Raw genomic sequence first — 22,822 nt, 5'->3', positions numbered from 1 at the left:
TTACTTTCTAAATCAATTGTAATGGACCATTCAGACGATGACGATTCTCCTATTTCAGAGATACATTCAAAAACAAATCCAAATTGTTCGACTATCCAAAATGATTGCTCAGTTCATAGTGCTGGATTCGGTCTTTTTCAATCTCCTTTAAAATCTCAAAACACTGGAAGAATTTCCAAAAATAACCCTTATATACATCGGATTGGTTTTTCACCACCACCAACAAGCGATTTCGAATTTCAGGAGTCCAAGTATACAGCACAAGCGGCAGCAGTTTTTCAACCGATACCTTTTACTTCAGTTTCCCAGCATATTTTTGTAAATTCAGATGATTCTTGCACTATAGAAGATGTTTGCCCAAAGCCTGAAGATGGCACTGACACTCTCTACCTTCCACAATATTGTAAGTAAAATTTACACAATTTATTCAAAATTCCAAGTTTTAACATTTTACAGATGAATCATGTAATGCTAAAAGTTTCCAACAAGAGGAGAAACATATGATTGAAGCGTTGGCTACATTCTACGACCATAAGAATTTTGAAAGTTTATTTGCGAAAGATCTTGACTGCTTTCCCAACACAGTGGGTGATCTTTTTGTATTTGAAAAACTTTTAGAGACAACATTATCAAACCCTAAAGCCTCAAATATGGTGACGACTTGCCTCAATACTCTTATTCAACAGAATTGCGGAAAGTCAACTTGTGATAACTTTATTAAAAATATGTTAGAAGAACAGAAAGATTTGGACTCCACAATAAATACATCGTTAAACAAAGATATTCTGAAATATTTGGTGGATCATTCCGATTCAGCAACAGCTCCCAATTTATTTGGATCAGGTTCAAAAAAGGTTTTCTTCTGCGTAAACTACTGTTGTGCTTTTACTGGAGATCGCAAAGATGATGAGTGTTGCTTTCAATGCTCTACTCCAAGGTCACGTCACAATTATGGCTGGTATATTTCTCCAATTATTATGATTCGCAAGCTTTTTTTGGATTCAAAATTTTGCGAAATTCTTAGGTTCACCCACAGAAAGGATGACAATTACATTCGTGACGTTTGGGATGCGGAATATATTCACGAGCTCGAAGACAAAGGTATCAAAACCAGCCCTTATAAAACTATGTTCAATGGTAAAGAAATGGATGTTGTTCCTCTTTTTTTTGGACTAATTGCCGACAGTGGCGACGTATTTCAGAATGGAAATTTTGAAATCATGAACACTTTTTTGACACTATACAACATTCCTGCTAGTATGAGAGCTTTGACCAAGTATTGCTTCCCGGTAATGCTTTACCCCAAAAAAAATTTTAATAACAAACCTCCAAATTATTCTACTTTTTTGCAGACTATAGTTGATGATTTCGATCGTATGAAAAATGGTTTTATAGTGCGTGTTGGCAGCAACTGGAAATATATTATTGTGACATGCCACTTAGTTTTTTTTAATGGAGACATGACTGTGCGGTCTGATGCTTCAGGCATTGTTGCTCCCTCCGGAAACTTCAGTTGTTTAAATTGTTATGTGCCTACTTCAAAGCTTGGTGGTAAACCTTCTTTTATTAAGCCTGATCCCTGCGATCCGGAGCGATATTTGCAGAACGTTAATGGTCAATTTCCAACTCGAGACAATCAGACTCACCAACAGGACTTGCAGAAACTCAATACTTTGGACTTCATTTCTGAGGCCAACAAGGTCATTACTGGCATACGTGAAAAATCATCTTTACTTTCACTAGATACTATATCTCTTGAAGATTCTTTTCCTCCAGATGCTTTTCATCTGTTGTTTGAAAATCTCGAGCGTGAGTTTCTCAACATTCTCATAGGCGTTCCTTCAGGAAATAGGTTACGCCCTTGCAAAAATTTTCCAGAGAATCTTCTGCTCAGCCATGAAGCTCGGGCCATACTTGAAGATTTTTTTACCAGCTTCAATGAGTTGGGTATTGCTTCTAACATGATGGGTCAAAAGTTCAAACTAAAGTCTTTTTTTAGTGGGAAGCTTTTTAACTTAACTAGTATTGAACTCAAAACTATTTTGGAGATCTTCCCAGTTTTCCTTGTTCTTTTGGCCAATGAACTAACTCCGGTTCAACATCAATTTATTCAGCTTTGCTGCGATATGTTTTGCGTTTTTCGCGTTGCTTACATGACAGCAATTCCACGCACTGTTTTGAAGCAGTTGGAGCCATGCATCAAAGACATGGTGAAACGATTTGAAAAACTAACTACGTCCAACTACACCAATAGTAGCGTCTGTTGCACTTTGCCCTTACATACGCTTCTTCATATTGTTAAAATAATTGAAAGAACTGGGAACCCAAGAGTTCATTGGACTTGGGACGCTAAGCGCCTAATCAAAATTATAGATGGAGATGTTAATGCATGTAACAAATTTCTTACTGCATTTAACAATTTAAAAATGTGGGAATACAGCTACTCTATTTTTTTTGCTGCTGCACCTGAGCTTTCATTTGGAGCCATTGAGTTGAGACATCCGTATACAGACCAAAATCTCGAATCGGTTGATAGTGATGGAATTTTTCATTTAGACCGAAAAAAGATTGAGAATCTTATTAAGCATAATGCTAAGAATCCAACAGCATTTACACAGTACAATGAATGTCATTTTAAAACCTCAAAAATGATTATTGTATCGGGTAATTATGCTCGACTGGAGCCGGCTCATATTAACAAATTATCGTTTATTTGCCGTGTTTTGGATTTTATCTCTTATAGGAAAAAAAATGGGCGTGTTGTTAAGATGGCTGTGGTTAAAAAGGCCAAAGTTCGTGATTTGAATCACGTTAAGGGCTCTAAAGAGAGCTTTCCATTCACGGAGAATGGGGTGGATCTTTTGGCCTACGGCACTGGCTGCTTGAAAATGGAGAATCCTATGTTGGTGAATATATCTAGGTTGTTGAATCCCGTTTATTGCATTAGTTCTGATGTGATTCTTCCGAACAATAATGGAACTTCTTCAGTCAAATTCTTTCTGGAAAAAAATCGGTTCGCAGCGTACACTGAACCAAAGGGAATGGTTGAACTTTTCTCTTACGAGAAGGAGGATCAGGTAAATAATGCTTATAAAGATATTTCTTACTCCACTCCTCCTACGACTAAACGAACATTGTATAATCGCCGTAATGATTTGAAAAATATTTTAACGCAGTAAATTTATATAAATAAAAAACAATTTTTTAGAGGCCTTTCCAAATTTACAACAATGTGAATTACCCAAATTTTTTTTAATTATAACGAGTGGATGTATTAAGCTTTTATTTTCTTTCTGATAAAGATCATTCCTTTTTTTCAATATCTGATTCATCCAATGTATATTCTTGTGAGTCGACAGTAGAACCATGATGGAGTTTCTTTTTGTTTTTTGTTTGCTTCGTTCATCATTATCCAAAAGTATTTACAAAAATTTATGAATCTCCTTATAAAAAATATGTGATTAAATTCTGTATACTGAGTAATTGAATTGAAGGCATACCATGTATAGCATTGATCATTTCTGAATAACATCAATACTGCTTAGATAACTTGGTTTCTGCTAATTATCACCCCCATTCACTCACTCCATAAAAAAATTATTTAAAATTACTTAAACACAATATATTATTTCATTGACAAATTTTTTTTCCGATCCAGCCATATTTGTTTGTTTTTATTCAAGGGATAGAATTATAATATAAAAAACTGAATCTGCCCTATTTTTTTTGTTTTAACAATTTATCTTTTCGTTTTCATGATAAACTTTTAATTTAACGTTAACATTGCATCTCCAACTGCCAAAAAATATTTCCTAATGGCAGCTTACAAGAAACAGGGGGTAAAAGACCAAAGCTTCGCAATTTAACTTGATTTGTCTTTAGCAAATCTGTAATAGTATTTTTAATAACTCCAAGCAGTAAATAAGGTCAAAAATTTTCTAATTCAGCCCGTTTGTTTTTTTGTATTCAAAGGTTATAGAATTATATAACATCAGCATCTGCGCTATCTTTCTGGTCCATAAAATCCAGCCCGAAATGTTTAAAAATTAAGTGAGTTTATATGAATTACTTTATAATGATTTTACAATCTACATTTTTAAATTATTAGGGCGTCTGGTGTAGTTGGCTATCACGTTCGCTTAGCATGCGAAAGGTCCCCGGTTCAACTCCGGTGTCGTCCATAATCTTTTTGCTTTACTAACTTTGATCACTGGTAAAATAAATATATAAAATTTTTGTTTATCTCAATGGGGACCTCTCATGGTCTTCACGTTTAAGTACCGCAAAGAAGTATTTGTCATATGCTGTGCAATGTAATTTTACATGTATTTTCTATTCACCCCTCCAACCTAACTTCTTTCTGAGAGTTGGAGGTTTTCTTTTTTAGAAGGGGATTTGTTTCGTTTATATTTGTAAGGTTAGTGACTGAAATCAATATATGTTGTACACTCATTAAAATAAATAACACAGGTTTACCCCCTTAGATTGATTAATATAAGCCTAAGTTTATCAAAATCTAAATTCTTAAGTTTTTTTTTTTTAAGTTAAGGCTAGAACATATCAATCTTTAGAAACGAATAGTTTATGTTAAATGTTTTACTGTTGTAGATCTTCTTTTTCAGTGGCTGAAGTTTTCCAATCGTAGTCTGATTAGATGATCACGATTATCGGGTAGGAAGATGGAAAATCCATTTTTAGATAAAAAAAAAGTTTTTTTTCTTTTTTTTTTTTTCCCCGGAATTTTGAATTCCACAGCTAGCAAAATGGTAGACTACCACATTACATTAACACCCAAGCATCTGCAACGTTTATAATTCTTGACTAAAATGTTGGCTTTCTGCTTGCCAAATCTTTATCTGTTTAATTGATTGTTTTATATATATTACTTTGTTTCTTAAATTCTAAGAATTGAATTTAGTCTTGTCGAATTCAAACAAATTGTGAATTTTCCTTCTTTCCAATATTTAAAAATTTCAACTAGCTTTTTTTTTTTTCTACCGCTCCGTCCACTTGTTTTCAGCCAATTATACATGTTTTCCAGACCCGTACATCGGGGGGTCTATGGTAGATGACAGTAGTAGTCCTTCCCCCCTCTTCTCTTTCTTCCTATCCAAAGTCGAGGTGAGAGTTTCCTCGTTTAATCCCGACAGTTGTTTTTCCAGAAATTGATATTAAGGATGGAGTTCTTTATTTGGACAAAAACGTGAGTTAACTTTAGTAGTGCAATGGAATGAAAAAAAAAAAATTTTTTTTGTAAGCATATATAAGAACAATCCACTCTCTTGTTGGGAACTGGCAATATACACGATAGAACCCATGGGCTGCTGCTACTCTTGTTACCGCCCTCCGCTATTACTGGTTCAAATAGTGAGTTTATTGTTACATTTAATAAAAAAACTATAAGTTATTTCTTTCTACAAAACGACAGCATACGACTTATCAATAAAATCCCAAAAAAACCTGTGTCGAGAATTTTCAAGCCAAGGTTCTTAGGGTTTCTGTTTTTAAACATTATATGTATATTTCTTTTTTCCCCCCTTGTTTGCAATTAATTTGGAATTTCAATATCATAATTTATGCCCGTTTTTTTTTTTTTAAAAACGTACTGAAAAAAAAAAAGAAAGTAAAAAATCATAATAAGCCGACGTATATGGATAGCTTAGACTAAGTCTCGATGAGCATCTTATAGTAATTGTTATAACAAAAAAAAAAAAAAAACCCTAGCGTTTTTGATTCAACTTCTTTTTTAAAAAAAAAAATTTTTAGGTAGGGCGAAAAAGGAGAAAATCACAAATCAAGTCAAATCGAGCAGAGTTTTTAAAAACCCTTTCCTAAATAGGAAATGAAGAATGCTGATTGATATGCCTTAAGAAAACTAATGAACCAGGATGTTATCCCCATCTTTGAATATTTTTTTTTCCATTCAGTCATTTATTTTCTTTCTCACAAAATGTATAAATAGATCTACAATTCTTTTTAAATTGTATTTTCGTTTTTTTTTTCTCTCTTTTCATAAGTCACAATCATCCTAATCTTAGTCGTTCGTTTAATTGTCGTAAACACATCATCACATAATCCACAATGAAGGTTCAATCTATTCTCTACTCCGCCCTTTTTGCTGCTGTTGTTATGGCTGGTGACGGTGATGGTGACGAAGATGACATGACCACCGGTGCCTCCGCTGCAACTGTCTCTGGCTCTGTCGCTCACAGTGGTCGATCAGGCCGTGGCTCTGCTGCTACTACTGCCTCTGGCACTGCTGCTGCTACCACCATGTCAATGTCTATGGATATGGATATGGGTTCTTCTTCTGCCGCTGCCTCTTCTAGCGGCCACTCAGGTCGTGGTTCTTCCTCTGGTGCCGCTGCAGCCACCGCCACTGCCGAAGCTACTGCTTCTGGCTCTTCTGGCTCTGGCTCGGGACGTGGTGCTTCTGCATCTGGATCTTCCGGCTCAGGCCGTGGTGCTTCTGCATCTGGATCTTCCGGCTCAGGCCGTGGTGCTTCTGCATCTGGATCTTCAGGCTCAGGCCGCAGCGCTGCCTCCGGCTCTGCTGCCGCTTCCGGCTCGGCAGCTGCTTCCTCTAGCTCCAGCTCCGGTGCCGGCTCTATCGTTGTCAGCGGTGGTCTTCTTGGTGCCGCTGTCATTGGTGCCGGTATGCTCTTCCTTTAAGTGGTAAATTGATTTTTTTTACCCAATAAGAAAGTTCATATCACAGCTCCGCTTTGGTATGATTATTATGTGCCTTTTTTTCATGTCTTGTTTTTTTAATGACTAATATAAATTTATAATGAATTCAATGATCTTTTGTATGTTAACTTTTCCAGGTATCATCTTTTCTTTCACTTGGCCTTAAACTTTAATGTAAATCAACAGTTATCAGCATTATTCGTTTTTTTTTTCCGGCTCATGATTCAGTTAAATCAACCTGTTGGTATCAAATTTTTTGTTAGTTCAACTATTTCTCGGCATTTCAAATATATTTATATACATTCAACAATTTGTTCAATGTTCGGTATTACCGGTTTGGAACCCGGGAACACCGTCGGTATTTTGTATTTGTTTAAGTTTTTCAAGTTTGCAATTTTGCAATTTTGCAATTTTGCAATTTTGCAATTTTTCAATTTTGCAATTTTTCAAAAAAAAAATGTTCCAATTCTAAAAAAGGAATAAAAAAACATCCAGCATAACGATTCAACCATCTATTTCAATAGTAATTTCAGCAATTGTCAATAAAGCAATCTCAGTTTTCACTTGCACAATAGATTTATTAGTTGGCCTTCTTCTTTTCATCGCCCCATTTCTTTTTAGTGTCACCGTTTTTTTTATCAGTCATGTAATGAAATATATGGAGGTGTGGAGCAACAAACAAAGAATAATTTCTTTTTTTTTTTTTTTTTTTTTCCTTTCTCCATGTGTTCAAGACATACAGGCACTTTGATTATTTGCTGCATACACACATGAATACACAGCCAACATCTTACTATTTTTCGTTTGAATTCAAACTGTCGACTTTTTTTTTCTCCCTCTATTAAGATAGGTATGACATGTTGCTAACATTTTACAAAAGAAAAAAAAAAAGTTGAAAAGAGTTTGGATATCTTTTTCGTCATTCGCCAAGCAAAAAAAAAAGAGCCATTGGTGTTGGAGAAATCAGGCACAGGAGAGGGGAATCTATTTTTTGTTTTGTTTTTTTTATTTCTAATGAATTGTCATCCAAAAATCGCACGGTTCAAAGTTCAGTGGAATAAGCTTTTTATTGCTATCAGTCTTTGGGAGCAATGGGCAAATGAAGTTTGCGGATAAGCCAAAAAGAGAATTTCTATGAGCCCCAAAAAAAAAAAAAAAAAAAATAAAGGGTTTAAAAAAAAAAGAAGAAGGTAAAAACAATAGAAGGAAGAGAGTGAAAAAAAAAATATTAGGCTATGTCTAGTCCAATAATTTTGAATTGTTTTTTTTTTTTTGCAGGTTAATCTGTATCTCTTTATTGTTTTTTCTTTTATCATTGTTTTATTCTTCCGGGAAAGAAATTTTTCAAAGATATTTCTGGAAGTTATATTTTATCAAAAAAATTCTTTATCTTACCAACTTACATTGAGTAAAAAAACAAGACGATGAAATCTTAGGTTTAGACAATTAAGCAATTATAAGAAAAGAAGGAAAAGTCTAAAGTCTTTCCAGTTTTTTTTTTTTTAGTTTCTTTTGTCTTCCTTTTTGGTTTCTGATGAATTTTAAGGGCGGTACTCAGAGCTGTTTATAGGAAAAGCCCCATTTCCTACTTGGGGTCAGTAAGATTTTCACATTGACTTTTTTTTTTTTTCTTATTCTTCTTCTTTTTTTTTCTCTTTCTCCATAAAGAGTGGGGGTGGAATTCTTTATTTTTTTTTATTTTTTTTTCGGTGGAGAAAAAGAAACCAGTTCAAAACTGTTTGCTCTTTTTTTTTTTTAGAGAGAGGGGGAGAGACCTAAAAAAAGCCCTCAGATCTATTTATTTCTTTTTGACGTAATGAATGAAAAATTAAAAAGTTCACTTACTCTCTCACATATATATTTATTATTAATAATTGTTGTCAAGATATTAAGATTTCAATCAATTGAAGATAATTCAAAGTTTACTTGGAGAGTCAATTAGGATTGCTAACTGCGAAGATCCTCCGTCTATTTCGCCATTTTGGTATCTTTTAGAAAAGTATAAATATCTCGAAGATTTCCCCAATTTTTTGAATTCAATTCTTTTTCTTCTTTTTTTTTTCTTTATCTTATAAGGATATTTTCAGCAAGTTTTAAAGAAACCAATTCGATCAATCTTTTTTTTTTCCCTCCCTCTCTTTACATTTATTGACCAACATTAATTTACTCCACAAACATTTTTGTCTCAAATAATAAAAACAAAAGAGCATAATGCAACTTAAAGTTCTGACCGTTTCCCTCTTGGCCGCCCACGTTCTGGCCCAAGAAACTAGTACCTCAACAGCTGGTGAGACTGGTGCTTCCACAGTAACCGTTGGTGCTTCCAACACAGGGGCCTCAACTGTGACTGTTTCAGGGTCTGGCTCCGATGCAACTGTATCTCCTACATCGACAGTTACTGCTGGTTCCGGAGAATCTGATAGCAGTGCCAGCAGTGCCAGCAGTGCCAGTAGTGCCAGCAGCGTTAGCAGTGCCAGTTCTGGTTCTGAATCAGCAGTCTCTACAGAAACCGTTGGCACCAGCAGTGGCGATAGTGCTTCTGGGAGTGGGTCAGCCGTATCAACTGAGACTGTTGGTACCAGTGGTAGTGCCAGTGCAAGTGAATCTGGAAGCAGCATTTCTGGCTCTGGATCAGCTTCAGCATCGAGCACTGGTGGTTCTGATGGAGCAGCTGCCGGAGCTGGAGCTGGAGGTTCTAGCAGTAATGGCTCAGCTTCTGGTAGTGCTTCTGAGACTGGTAGTGCCTCTGGTAGTGCCTCGGAGTCAGGGTCTTCAGCCTCTGGAAGTGCTTCTGGAAGTGCTTCTGAATCATCAAGCATCACGAGTGGCTCTGGGTCTGCTTCTGAGACTGCAACAAGTGCTTCTGGATCTTCTGGATCTTCTGGATCTTCTGGATCTGGGACTGGTGCTTCGGTTACTTCAAGAATTGCCTCTGGAGCTAGCAGTGTTGCTTCTGGAGCATCAAGTGTGGCCAGCAGCTTAAGAAGCCAAGCTACCAGTGCTGCATCCACATCAGCTGGCGCACCAATCAACTACGTGTTTAATGGAGGTATCATTGGGGCTGCTGTTGGAGCTGCGCTATTTCTTTAAACATTTGGAGGGTAAAAGTATATTTTTATTTTTTTTAATTTTAATAAAAAAATATATATATATATATAAAACGTGATTCAGAAGAGCAATATTCTTTTTTTTTGCAAGTCACGGACGGTTATTTTTTTCAACACTTTCTAATTGATAATTTTAATATATACACTTAAACTTTATTTCTAAATTTTGAACATTAAAAAGAAAAGAAGGAGTAACTCTACGTATACATGAATTGATGTTTTTTTTTCTTTTGTTTTTTTAAAGTAGGCATGGTATAAACTTTTGGGTATATATCTTGAAATGGAATTTGTGGTGGTATTTGTGTTGAGGGAATTGATTGAATTTTTTTTTGTTTATTTATTTATTTATTTATTTATTTATTTTTTTATTTTATTTATTTTATTTTTTTTTTTTAGAATTTGAAAGAAGGTTTAGACAGGAGAGTAAGTGTCTTGAGCAACAAAGGTTGAAACAAACGCGAAGAGAAAGAAAGAAAAAAACGAAGTAGAAATTAAACAAAAAAATATATATATATATATTTATGTTCAAGTTTTATTTATAAATTTTAAAAGGGATGTTTTTTTTTTTTTTTTGATTTTTATATTTTTATATTTTTCTAACATGTCAAATATTAAATTGACATTTTATTGATTGTTTGAAAAGAAAGAAGTTGCGGTTATTGCCGCGGTGTAACACAATTATATATATATATATATATATATAATTATCTCATCGCTAAAAGAAAAAAAAAAAGAAAAGATAAGGAAAAGATAGTCCGTTTTGTTCTGATATATACGTAGACATATGGGTACATGTGAGTCTGGCCCACTTATGCGACCCTGACATAAACGTTAGTAATTAAGTGAGTAAGTAAGTGTAGTGAGTGACTCAGAAGCCAATAAACCAACTGGTGATAATAGCTAGATGAGTTTTTTTTTTTTTTCTTTTTTTTTTTTGAATAGTTTGAATAGTTTGAGGCTTTCAAGATGCATTGATCACGGTTATTAAAGGGAATAATAATCAAAAAAAATGGTTTAAACAAAGCGAGATGATGAACATTGTGTTATTGATTTTTTTTTTTTTTTTTTGAATAAAGACAAAGTTATAAATTAACTATAAAGGTATAAAGACTTTGGAAGGGGTGGGTTAATTAAGTTTAATAGATAGGAATAAGATCAATAATAAACTAACTAAAATAATAATAAAATAATAATAAAATAAAAAATGAAGTCCTTTGGAAGTTTTGTTGATATATTGAGATTTGACATTTATTTTATCCCCTTATCATTGAAGTAGCCGATTTTTATTTTTTTATTTTTTTATTTTCTTATTTTCTTATTTTTTTTTATTTAATCACCAAGACCAAAAGATCTTAAATTCAAGAATACGAGGCAGATTTACCGCCTGAGGTTTAAAAGTAAGCAAGCAAGTAAACAAGAATATATATGAAGCGGCAATTAAGAAATCTTTTAAATAGTATAGTATATATGATGGTATATATATCTATATATATATTAATTCTAGAGAATATTATTAAATGAATAAGATTTTTTAAAAATTTTTTTTTTCCTTAAAGAAAGAAAGAATAAAATGAAAAAGAAGGATTTGAAAGAAATAGAAGAAGATATTATTATTATTATTATAATAGTAATTACTATTATTATTATAATTATAATTATAATTACACAATGATAGAGCATGACCCAAATAAAAAATAAATAAAAAATAAAATTTTTAATCGTCTCGTTTGTGAAAAGAAAATCTGTTAAACAGTGCAGTCCGCCGGCTGATAAAGAAAAGACTTTTGGTAATAGTACCTTAACGTATTTAGCTTAGTACATTTAAATATCTGGGAATTTTGGGTCTTTGGGTAATTTAGGTCTTTGGGTCTTTGGGTCTTTGGGTCTTTGGGTCTTTGGGTAATTTAGGTCTTTGGGTCTTTGGGTCTTTGGGTCTTTGGGTCTTTGGGTCTTTGGGTCTTTGGGTCTTTGGGTCCTTAAGTATTTTAGGTCTTTGGGATGTTAATGTTTAATGAAGCTATTGGCCCCATTGTAATGGGCAAAAATATAAAAATAAAAATCAAAATTGTAAAAAAAAATAAAAATAAAAATAAAAAAAAAAAAATAAAAAAAGCCCCCGAGGCTCATTTAGAAATATGTCTACGTGAGAATTTTTTTAATTTTTTTATTTTTTTTTTTGGATAAATTTATATAAGATTTGTAAGAAAATATATATAGGGATATAATTGAAACGAATATTTTTTTTATTTCTTATTTTTATTTTTATTTCTATTTCTATTTTTAATATTTAAAAATTGTTATGAAACTCTTTGTGTAAATATAAATCAAGTCGTTTAATCAATGCACCCAACTGTAAAATTAAAAAAAAAACCCTCCGAACCCTCTTCTCTCTTTTATTTTATTGATTTTATTTATTTATTTTCTTTATTTTCTTTATTTTCTTTATTTTCTTTATTTTCTTTATTTTCTTTTCTTAATTTTTTTTTTTTTTTTTTTATTTTTTGGGTATTTTCAATATCCCGCTGGTATCCTTCCACTAATAATTCGCTCACATTACTTTAAAGGCATATAATAATTTGATGTTTTTTTTTTTTTTTTTTTTTTTTTTTGGTTGCCTGAGAATCCAATAATTTTTTTTATTTTTTTTTTTTTTTTGATGAGAATAGTTGTTTTTTTTTTTTTAAACCATCAAAAACAAACAATCGCACTAAAGAGATATGTAGAGATAGATAAATAAAATAATAATAATAATAATAATAATAATAATAATAATAATAATAATAATAATAATAATAATAATAATAATAATAATAATAATAATAATAATAATAATAATAATAATAATAATAATAATAATAATAATAATAATAATAATAATAATAATAATAATAATAATAATAAATTGAAACCCATATATATAGTAAAAGTAAATATATTGGTATACAAGAATGTGGGGAGAAAGATGAAAAAGAGAATGAAAATGATATGCATTTTCTAAAAAGATTGATTTATTTATTTTTTGGTAATAACATTTGTTCGATACCATTCTTATAATTGTATCAAAATAATAAATTAAATTAAAATTCAAGATTAATTGAAAAGCAGATTGTTAAGAATCAAATCATGACTTATCAAATATCATTCTTTTAAAGCATAACATTAAAAAGTCCTTTATTTTTATTTTTTTTTTTTTTGAATGTATTTAAGATGATTTAAGATGAGTAAAAAGGTTTATTGTTCTTCCCATACAGAATGATATAGTCATTTTCAAATACTACTAGAGAGAGAAATTGATGATGGATGATATTTATGTTAATCAGCTTTAGGAAATTTTTTTAATTTTTTTTTTTTTTTAAATTCAATTTAAATAGAAGTTTTATATATTTCTATTTCTATTTCATATATGAAAATATGAAAATATGAAAATAAATAACAAAATAGCTTAAAGTAGCTACTAAGCTAGATGCTTATATTAGGTTGAATATTAATAATAACGCCTTCAAGATGATTGGTTAAGTAACCCTTACCCTGGTATACCTTAAAGCAAAGCAAAAAAAAAAAAAATTTTTTATTTTTTTATTTTTTATTTTTTATTTTTTATTTTTTATTTTTTATTTTTTATTTTTTATTTTTTATTTTTTATTTTTTATTTTTTTATAGCTGTTTTAGGAAAAGGTCTAATTCTCCGGAGGAAGTTCGCGAGAGAATTGAGGAAGAAGAGGGAGAAGTTAGCCAAGATGGCAACCATTTTTAGTTTTCCCAAATAGGAAGTAAGCAGCTGCTAATCCAAATACAATTACTTTTTTAATTCTATTTTTAGTAGTAGTAGTAGTAGTAGTAGTAGTAGTAGAAATAAAAATTCTGTTTCATCTAAGCCATGGGCTTAAAAAGAAGCCTCGTTTTTATTTTTTTTTTTATTTTTTTTTTTCATAGGATTTTTATAACTTTTATATAATTTTTATATAATTTTTATAAATTTTTAAAATAATAATATAAGAAAAAAAAATTTGAAATTTGAAAATTGAAAAGTCCTCAAATACATTTTATGGCACGCGTAGATATTTTTAAGTCCCAACAAGAAACAAGAGACTTTTTTATTGGAGGGGGAAGAAGAAGGGAAGAGAAGACTTTAAAGCCTAAAATTTTTTTTTTTTTTTTTTTTAATTAAAGATATTTCTAAACTGCACATGTAAATTTTATAAATTTTATAAATTTCATAAATTTTATATAATAATAATAATATAAATCTTCTATTACCGTAAGACCAGAAAGAAAGAAAGAAAAAAAAAATTTTATTTTATATTTTTTTTTTGGGAAAAGTGGGAAAAAGGATGTTGATATGCGTGAATATCTCCAAAATTTTAGGGAAACAATTGGTATTTAATTAATAATTAGTATTTTAGTAGTAGTAGTATTTAAATTAATAATTAGTATTTAATAGTATTTAATAGTATTTAATAGTATTTAGTAGAGAAGCGAATTAGTTTGTATTTGTTTGTGTGTGTTTATGACTGTTTTTTTTTTTTTTTTAAGCTACAGTAATTTGCTGCTAATGCTGCTGCCTTTACAAAAAAAAAAAAAAAAAAAAAAAAAAAAAAACTAATCCTTATCTACGCATACACGGGACATATCTGGAAACAAAAAAAAAAGAATTTCTTTTTTTTTCTTTTTTATTCTTCTAAGTGTGTGTGGCAATACAAAAGAAAAAAAAATTTTTTTTATTTATTTTTATTTTTTTTTATTTTATTTTATTTTATTTTTGTTTTTTTTTGAATATAAAAACCCCTTCTTGTCCCCTTTTTTTTTTATTCTCTTCTTTTTTTTTTTTTTCTTTTCTTTCTTTCTTTCTTTAACAAATTTGTTCATCAAAGTCATTCGCTAACATTTATTAAAACGTTAACATAACAAGTTTAAACAACTATTTATTTAAATCACAAAATACACACACACAAATAATTCACAATGCAGACTTCCGCCGTTATTGCTCTTGCCCTCGCCTCTTCTGTCGTTATGGCTTCTAACAAGACTACCAACTCTACTGGCAACACCACTGCCACTGCCACTGCTTCCGCTCCTGCCACCACCAACGGTGCCGCCATTCTTACCAACGGTGGTCTCCTCGGTGCTGCTCTTGTTGGCGGTGTTGCTCTTTTCCTTTAAATGTCTTCACCTAGTTTTGGATGATTTAAGTTCACCATCATATTATCACTTATACTCATCTTCTTCACCTATCCTCTTCTTTTTATTTTTTGAATCCTTTTTAATCGGACTCTAATTTTTTTATTACGACTAATGACCACCCCAATTCTTACCTTACATCTTTACAATTTAATATAATAACATCCATCTCTGTTACGAATTCATTTTTTGATTTTTTTTTTAAAAAAAAATAAAGGGAAATAGATAAATAATGCTGTGTTTTTTTTTGAATTTTTTTTAATTTAATAGATTTTTATATGAAATCTTTAATGTTTAATTGATTTTTTTTATTTTATATTTTAATGATTTTGTGTAAACGAAAAAAAAAAAACGTGCCGTTGGTTTTTTTTTTTTTTTGATAAGAAAAGAGTATTTTAAAATTCAAGATGTCTTGAAGTCTTGGCTTTTTTTATTTTATTTTTTTTAAAAGCCGTAAGAAAAGTCTTTGTTGTGATTATAAAGACTTTGATTTTATTTGTATATAAAAAAAAAAAAATTAAAAAAAAAATCACTTAACTCAGCCTTGTGCCATAAAAAAAAAATTTAAAATAAAATGAAATAAAAAGTCCCGATTGCGCCAAGATTTGATTTTTAAAATGGCTGGCGTTGCCACCCAACTGTAAACATTTTAAACTCTTTGTTAGTTAGTTAGTTTTTTTTTTTTTTTTTTAGGGGTTAAAATGGAAATGGCCATATAAATATAAATATAAAAAAAAACCTTTTAAAGTCGCGATTTTAAAAGCTCGAAATTAATAAATAAATAAACGTTTAATATATATATAAATTTATAAAATAATAATAAAATATCATCATCATAATATTATGAAAAAAAAAAATTAATAATCTCAAAGCAACTTGGTTTGTTTATGAGATTATAAAAAAAAAAAAAAAAAAAAAAACAATCACTCCATATTGATCTTTTCATGAAAAAAAAATTAAGATAAAAAATAAAAAAAATAAAAAAAAAACGCGCGTTGTGGTACCCGGGATATCACTTTTTGATTTTTCCTTTATTTTTTTTTTATTTTTTTTTATTTTTTTTTTTTTATTTTTCTTGTGACAATTTTATTTAAAAAATTAAATAAAAAAAAAAAAAACTCACGCACACTACATACCATTAATTTGTGACTGAATTAGATTACATAATACGGAGATCTGCCCACGAAAAAAAAAAATAAAAAATAAAAAAAAAAAAAAAAAAGAAACAAAAATACTTTCACGTTTTTTTTTACAAATGGCATCAAAAAGAAAAAAAAAAAAGGACTTTTTTAACAAAATATAATAAAATATTAAAAATTATAAAATTATTCTAGTCAAAGTAATAGTTACTTAATTAATTTTATAAATAAATTAATAAATAAAATAAAATAAAAATAAAAATAAAAATTCAAAGTTTATTATCATTCTTCTTTTGTTTATATATAAACTAACTAATAAACAAACAAATAAACAAACAAACAAACAAACAAACAAAAAAATAGTCTACCAAAAAAAAATTAAGTTACGAATTGAAGAAAAAAATACTTTTTTTAATAATGCCCGGCGGCAAAATAATTAAATAAATAAATAAATAAATAAATAAATAAATAAATTTTGGAAAGAATAAGTACTAATTAGTAATAATTTATAAATTATTATAAACACCCCCCTCCAAAAAAAAAAGTAAAATAATACCTAAGTCATAAGTTTTAAAAAAACACGCTATTTTATTTTATTTTATTTTATACTTGTTTTTTTAAAAACAAAAAAAAAAAACACTCTCTCTCTCTATTGAAGCTTACTTACTATTAAAATTATCATAAATATATATTCATTCATTCATTCATTCATTCAAACTTGTATAGATAGTATATAGAATGATTCATTATTATATATAGAAATCTCGTAAAAACCTGCCGTTTATTTTAAACTCCATGTGCATATAAAAGAAAAATAAATAAATAAATTCAAACCTATCTTACAAGCACCCCTTTCTACATATATCCATCCATCCATCCATCCATCCTCCTTCTCCTCCTCCTCCTCCTTCTCTCAACATCTTCAAACATCAACTCATCCTTCCTTATCCCTTTTGTCTCTCTCTAAAACGCGTAGCAATTAAGTCCTTTCTTCATGCTAGATTTATATAATGTTCACCTTCTTGTTCCTAAAAAAAAAAATAAAAAAAATAAAAAATAAAAAATAAAAACTGAGCTCATTGTCTAATAATAAATATAAAGTTATCCCTTGAATATATACTAAATAAAAATAAAAATAAAAATAAAGGATGAAAAGATGTAAGGAGAATTGAAATATTCTGTCTTGTCTGGTAATTTAAGTAAACTACCTACCTAACTAACTAACTAACTAACTAACTAAATATCTTTAATATTGATGTACACAACATGTTGGTTAATTCCAAAATCAAACATCCTCAATCCCCACCTAAACCTTCTCCCCCCTGAGTCTTAAATTCCAATCAATATCTTCCAAAAATCATCATCATCATCATCATCATCATCATCATCATCATCATTATTATTATTATTATTAATAACTTACTTTTAACGTTAAAAAAAACTTGTAAACTTTACTATTCATACTATCTATCCTTTCATTCTATATATATATAATATATAACGGTTTTTATTTTTTATTTTTTTTTTTTTACTTTAAACTTCTAATCAATTGAAAACAAACCCAAATATTGGTACCGGCTGTTTTTTTTTTTGTTCTTTTTTTCACTAGGCTCATAACCGAGCAATGTAAGAAAAGCTTAGAGCAAGCCATTTATTTATTTATTTATTTATATATTGCATTCATTGAAATTTTTTTTTTTTTTGGTTTTTAGATTTTAATAATAAGGGGCCCTTCCGTTAATGTTTATTTTTTTTAAAAGTAAACAAATAAAAAGAAAAAAAAATATTATTATTATTATATATTAATATATAAAGTTTATTTATTTATTTTTATTCTTCAATTAATATTATTAATGAAACTTTTAGACTTTATATATATAAAATAATATTTTCTTTTAAAGTGTCAGCTACAAACTTGTTGCAAAAGAATGAAAAAATAAAAATAAATAAATAAAAATAAAAATTAAATTCACAAGTATACTTGGGCTATTTAAACCTCTTAAAGAAATTTGTAACTAGGGTGCTCTTTTGAAAAAAAAAAAAAAAATTAAATTAAATAAAATAAAATAAAATTTAGTGTGGTCAATGTACCCCTGTCTCTCATGATTCATAATTACATTATAATGTCTCGGAAAAAAAATAAAAATAAAAAAAAAAATAAAAAATTTAAAAATATCTTTAAATTCCAAAAATACTTTTAAAACATGATTATATTCAAATAAATCATTTCAACATTGTACAAGACATTGAACAATATATATATATATATACAATATCAATTAACTAATCAATAACTTAACATCTTTACTAATTAGTAAAAAATAAAATAATTAAAAAGAAAAGAAAAAAAAAAGTAATTTGACAACTGTGGGATTTGAACCCACGCCTCTTACGAGATCCGAAAACACTGTTAAGCGAAGCTTTCACTTGAGTCGGACGCCTTAGACCAACTCGGCCAAATTGTCAATTTTATTGAAAATTTAAAGGTTACCACATACAAAAGGTTAATAAATAAAATGATGTAAAATTTTAAAATATATTGGCAATTGACATATACTTTTATAATAAAATTAATATTTTCAACATTAAAATTTATATTTCTTAAAAAAATTACTAAATTCACCTCTTAAATTCATAACAATTCTTAGTTCTAACTTGAAGAGTAGTAAAATTTAAGTAAACACTGAAAAAAATTTCAATTCTCAAATATTATACTCGGATTTTTTTTTTTTTTTTTTTTTACAATTGAACAAAAGTTTAAATTAAACCCATTATTAATAAATATTATATTAGAAACACACAAACTTTTTTGATATTGTAAAACTTTAATATATACTGTTATTTATTTAATTTTATTTTTTTTTTTGTCGGTCATAAATTATCATGAATAATAGCCAGTACTATTCATTCAAAAAATATCAACAAAAAAAGAAAAAAAACAAAATTAAAAAATAAATGGAACTCATGCTGTTTAAAGAACAAGAGCTGCACCAGCAACAATGGCAGCACCAAAGAGAGAAGAGCTGATGAAAACAGTAGAACCGGCACCGGTTGCAACCGAAGAAGTAGAGGATGAAGAAGCAGAGGCACTGGCAGACTTGGAAGCAGAAGCAGTAGAAGAAGCAGTAGAAGAAGCAGTCTTAGTAGTGGTAGCAGTAGAATTAGAGTGAGAACTGGAAACACTGGAGGTAGAGTTGGAACTGCTATGATCTTCGCCGTTGTGGGCAAAAACAGTGGCGGCAAAAATGCTGACAGTCAAAAGTTGGAACTTCATTGTAATATGGTGGATTAAGTTAAGTTAAGTTAAGTTAAGTTAAGTTGTGTTGTGTTGTGTATGTCTAGATAACTTGAAAACTTTTCGGGGTTTTCAGGTTCAATGTCGTGAATATATAATTGGAATATAAAACGAATGAATATATATATATTGAAGAATAAAAAAAAAAGGAAGAAACAAAAAAGTATAAAAAAAAAAAGAGGTGAAAATCTAGGCGAAATCAGCCTCTATTTATACTTTTCCTTTTTTTCAATCAATTCAATTCATTTATACAATTATTAATTTATAATAAATAATAATAAATAAAATAATTAAATTCCAATTCTTGGCTTTATCTGATTGAAATTTTTTTTTTTTTTTTTTTTTTTACATTTATCAAGCCAAGATGGGTTCCCTTTCCCCTTTGCAATTGTACATATATCTTTTACTTTTTACTTTTTACATTTAATCCTTTCTTCAATTCACTAAACAAATCAACTTTCAATTATAAATTCCATTATATCTAATTTTGATATAATGAAAAAAATTTTTTTTTTTCTTTTTTCAAAAGGGGACCAGAAGTCTACGTATAATTGAAAAAAAAAAAAGTATGTCAAATAAACGTACAAAAGATCTCCTCACCCCTTTTTTCAATAACGGTTTTTTTTTTTTTTTTTTTTTTTTCACAAAATTTAACAATTTCTTAATTACAAACTTTAGATTTAACCTCCGCGGCTTCCTTAAATTTTTATTGATTTTTTACATATTGATAACATTTGGAGAAAATATGGCGTATTATTATTATTATTATTATTATTGCTTTGTAAAATCAATGTGAGCAAATTAAATGTCCAAATTAGGAAATGCATAGCCTCTCATGTAAAAACAATTTCATTATTCTATCACTTCTCATTTATATATACTTTGTTATATTTCATATTTTAATTTTTAATTTTTAATTTTTAATTTTTTTTTAATTCCGAGGCCTTAAATCTTCAAAAGTAGTTACTTTTTTTTTTTATTATAAAATAAAATAGTAATTATATTAAAACTTTGGGGGAAAAAAAAAAAATTTCAATATTTTCAAATAATTGTCCCATTATCGTTTACATAATTTAACAAAATGTCTTCGTATAACTGCAACCATCATATACGTAACCAAATCTACTTGATCAAGTATATCAAAATTAGGTAGTTATTCATATACTTTTGAACCAAAAGATTGAACAAAACTATTACCACTTTTTAAAAAAAAAAGAAGCAATCTGAGTAAAAAAAAAAAAAAAAAAAAGCTAAAAAACCAATCCGAAGATCGGATCAACGGATAACCACTAAAGCATTGACTACATTTGCAGAAACATAAACACAATACACTCATTTCAATTAAACCTGCTTCATGAAAACAATATGTTAAAAAAGTTCAAGGTATAGCAAAAAAAAAAAAAATATTATCAATTCTGCCTTTTTATTTTAACCTTGTGGGAGGTTCCCATAAAATTTAGCTTATTAGTTAATATTAAATCTTATTTTTTCTAATCACCAAAGGTATAAACATATTAAATACAATGAAATACAATGAAATACAATGAAATACAATGAGAAAAAAAAAGCCAAGATCTCAGGGTAGTTGAGTCAACCTAAAGCCAAGCCTCATCCCCAAAAAAAAAAAAATCCCAATATCCAAGGTTCTTGGTTAAAAAAAAAATACAAATAAGATATTAATTATTTCATTTACTTAGAAACTTCCCTTTTTTTTTTTTTTTTTTTTTTCTAGAGAGTATTCAATGAACTTTGGCAAAGTAAACCCTTCTTCTATATATGTTTTTTCCCAAAACACCGCAATTACCAATCAACTTAAATGTTAACTTCCACATAACCACTTATCCTTTGGGATCCTCTCCTTCATCATTTGTATCTTTTGCTACTTCTCAATACATCCAAGCTAGAAGATCCTTTAAAAAAAACACCCCCATCTTATAACATGGATTCCATTTCCAACACTAAATGTTGCCTGATTCCATGTATATAAAATTGTTTAGCTTTTGGGGATCAACCTCCTTTACTTCAACAAGATTCCCCTCATAATCCCGGACCCCCCCCAAAAAAAAAAATATCCTTGATTCCAAAAATAGAGCTTTGTAACCAAACCCAAATATGCTTGATGTAAAACCAATATTCATTATAAAAAAAGCTTAGGTCCCAACATGGTTTTAATTTCCACATAATATCCACACTCTCTCGCAATTAATTTTTTTTTTGTCTCTTTTTATATCCCTTGATACCAGCTTGATTACATCAATCTCAGCACTCATGGAAACTTTCATTCTTTAAAAATATTTTTGCAGTATTTTTTCTATCTTAAAAGAATTTTCTTGATCTTTTGGGATTTCAAGATCTCATACCATTTTGGAGATTTACCAGAATATTATTAAGAAAAAAGTAACTATAAAAGTAACTATAAAAGCAGCTCTAAAAATAGGGGGAAAAATTGTTTGTAGAAACATTGTTAACAATTGATGATTAAGACTAAATTTTTTCCAATATTATTTAAAAGACCAAAAATAGTTAAATAAATTACAATTATGATTTAGTTTTATTATATATATTAAAAATAACTATTGTTGAAATTGCTTTTCTTCCTAAATTGATGTCACTTATAGAACTTTCATACTTTAGATAAATCATTATACCAAAACTGTTTACTTATTTTTAATTGAATTTCTCCAATCAACAAACTGGGGTGAAACAATACCTTTTTTCTCATAAGTTTTTTTCAATACAACTTTGTTGTCCTCTAATTGATGATCGAGTTTCCAAATAACCAACATGTCGTTGGGGGGTTCACAAGTTTTTTCGTCTTCTGTAACCACATTATAGATCCATTGTAAAATATGTTGAAAAAACCCATTCAATTCATTAGGATTCCATTGTTCCAATTCTAAATTATTTAACTTCAAGTAATCAGGATTCCATAAATGCTCGGTTTGTTTGCGATCAACTTTAACCAAGTTATTTGAATAATCTCGAAAACCAAAGATAATATCTTCAATACCCAAAATAAAACTCTGTGCCCATATTTTTGACATCCTATTATAGAAATGGATACCATTATTGTAATGAATATCTGGGTCTATTACCAGCTTGATTTCCACATACTTTTTTATAGGATTTGGATCTTGACCATTGGTGGTTAATATTTTATGGTCTATGCAATCAATTTCTGCACTCATAACAACATCGACATCCCCAAAGCTTCTTTTGGTTACCGTGTAAAACTTGGTCATCTCATAATTAGGAATCTGGCTTTGTTTTGCTTTTTTAATAAATGTACCTTTTGAGGGAATGCCATCATTAGTTACCATATTTTCAAAATTAATACCTAAATATTCGGGGATTAGTAAAGATTTAGATTTCTTTTCGCCCTTCCCCCCCTTTTTTTGCAATTTGTTTTTAAC

At 29.1% G+C, this 22,822-nt stretch overlaps 5 protein-coding genes across 5 annotated transcripts; 4 read left to right on the top strand and 1 right to left on the bottom strand.

Moving 5' to 3' along the window:
• Positions 1 to 21: 21 nt before the first annotated feature.
• On the top strand, positions 22 to 3,179 carry SAPINGB_P003468 (uncharacterized protein; the record flags this gene model as incomplete). Its single annotated transcript, XM_031998186.1, has 2 exons — positions 22 to 403; positions 457 to 3,179. The coding sequence occupies 2 exons, from the start codon at positions 22 to 24 to the stop codon at positions 3,177 to 3,179; spliced, it is 3,105 nt and encodes a 1,034-aa protein (XP_031854077.1).
• A 2,902-nt stretch (positions 3,180 to 6,081) lies between these two features.
• Positions 6,082 to 6,672, top strand: SAPINGB_P003467 (uncharacterized protein; the record flags this gene model as incomplete). The annotated part of the gene is made up of 1 exon (XM_031998185.1): positions 6,082 to 6,672. One exon carries the CDS (start codon positions 6,082 to 6,084, stop codon positions 6,670 to 6,672), a length of 591 nt encoding a protein of 196 aa, XP_031854076.1.
• Positions 6,673 to 8,901: 2,229 nt separating this feature from the next.
• Positions 8,902 to 9,780, top strand: SAPINGB_P003466 (uncharacterized protein; the record flags this gene model as incomplete). Its single annotated transcript, XM_031998184.1, has 1 exon — positions 8,902 to 9,780. One exon carries the CDS (start codon positions 8,902 to 8,904, stop codon positions 9,778 to 9,780), a length of 879 nt encoding a protein of 292 aa, XP_031854075.1.
• Positions 9,781 to 14,759: 4,979 nt separating this feature from the next.
• On the top strand, positions 14,760 to 15,277 carry SAPINGB_P003465 (uncharacterized protein; the record flags this gene model as incomplete). Its single annotated transcript, XM_031998183.1, has 2 exons — positions 14,760 to 14,937; positions 15,246 to 15,277. 2 exons carry the CDS (start codon positions 14,760 to 14,762, stop codon positions 15,275 to 15,277), a joined length of 210 nt encoding a protein of 69 aa, XP_031854074.1.
• Positions 15,278 to 19,085: 3,808 nt separating this feature from the next.
• Positions 19,086 to 19,388, bottom strand: SAPINGB_P003464 (uncharacterized protein; the record flags this gene model as incomplete). Its single annotated transcript, XM_031998182.1, has 1 exon — positions 19,086 to 19,388. One exon carries the CDS (start codon positions 19,386 to 19,388, stop codon positions 19,086 to 19,088), a length of 303 nt encoding a protein of 100 aa, XP_031854073.1.
• Between the last annotated feature and the right edge of the window lie 3,434 nt (positions 19,389 to 22,822).

Source organism: Magnusiomyces paraingens (assembly GCF_902498895.1).
Source record: "Magnusiomyces paraingens strain CBS 517.90 genome assembly, contig: contig3, whole genome shotgun sequence".
Taxonomy (NCBI): Eukaryota; Fungi; Ascomycota; class Dipodascomycetes; order Dipodascales; family Dipodascaceae; genus Magnusiomyces; species Magnusiomyces paraingens.
Note: the sequence above shows the minus strand (reverse complement) of the source record. Positions and strands in the feature narration are given on the sequence as shown.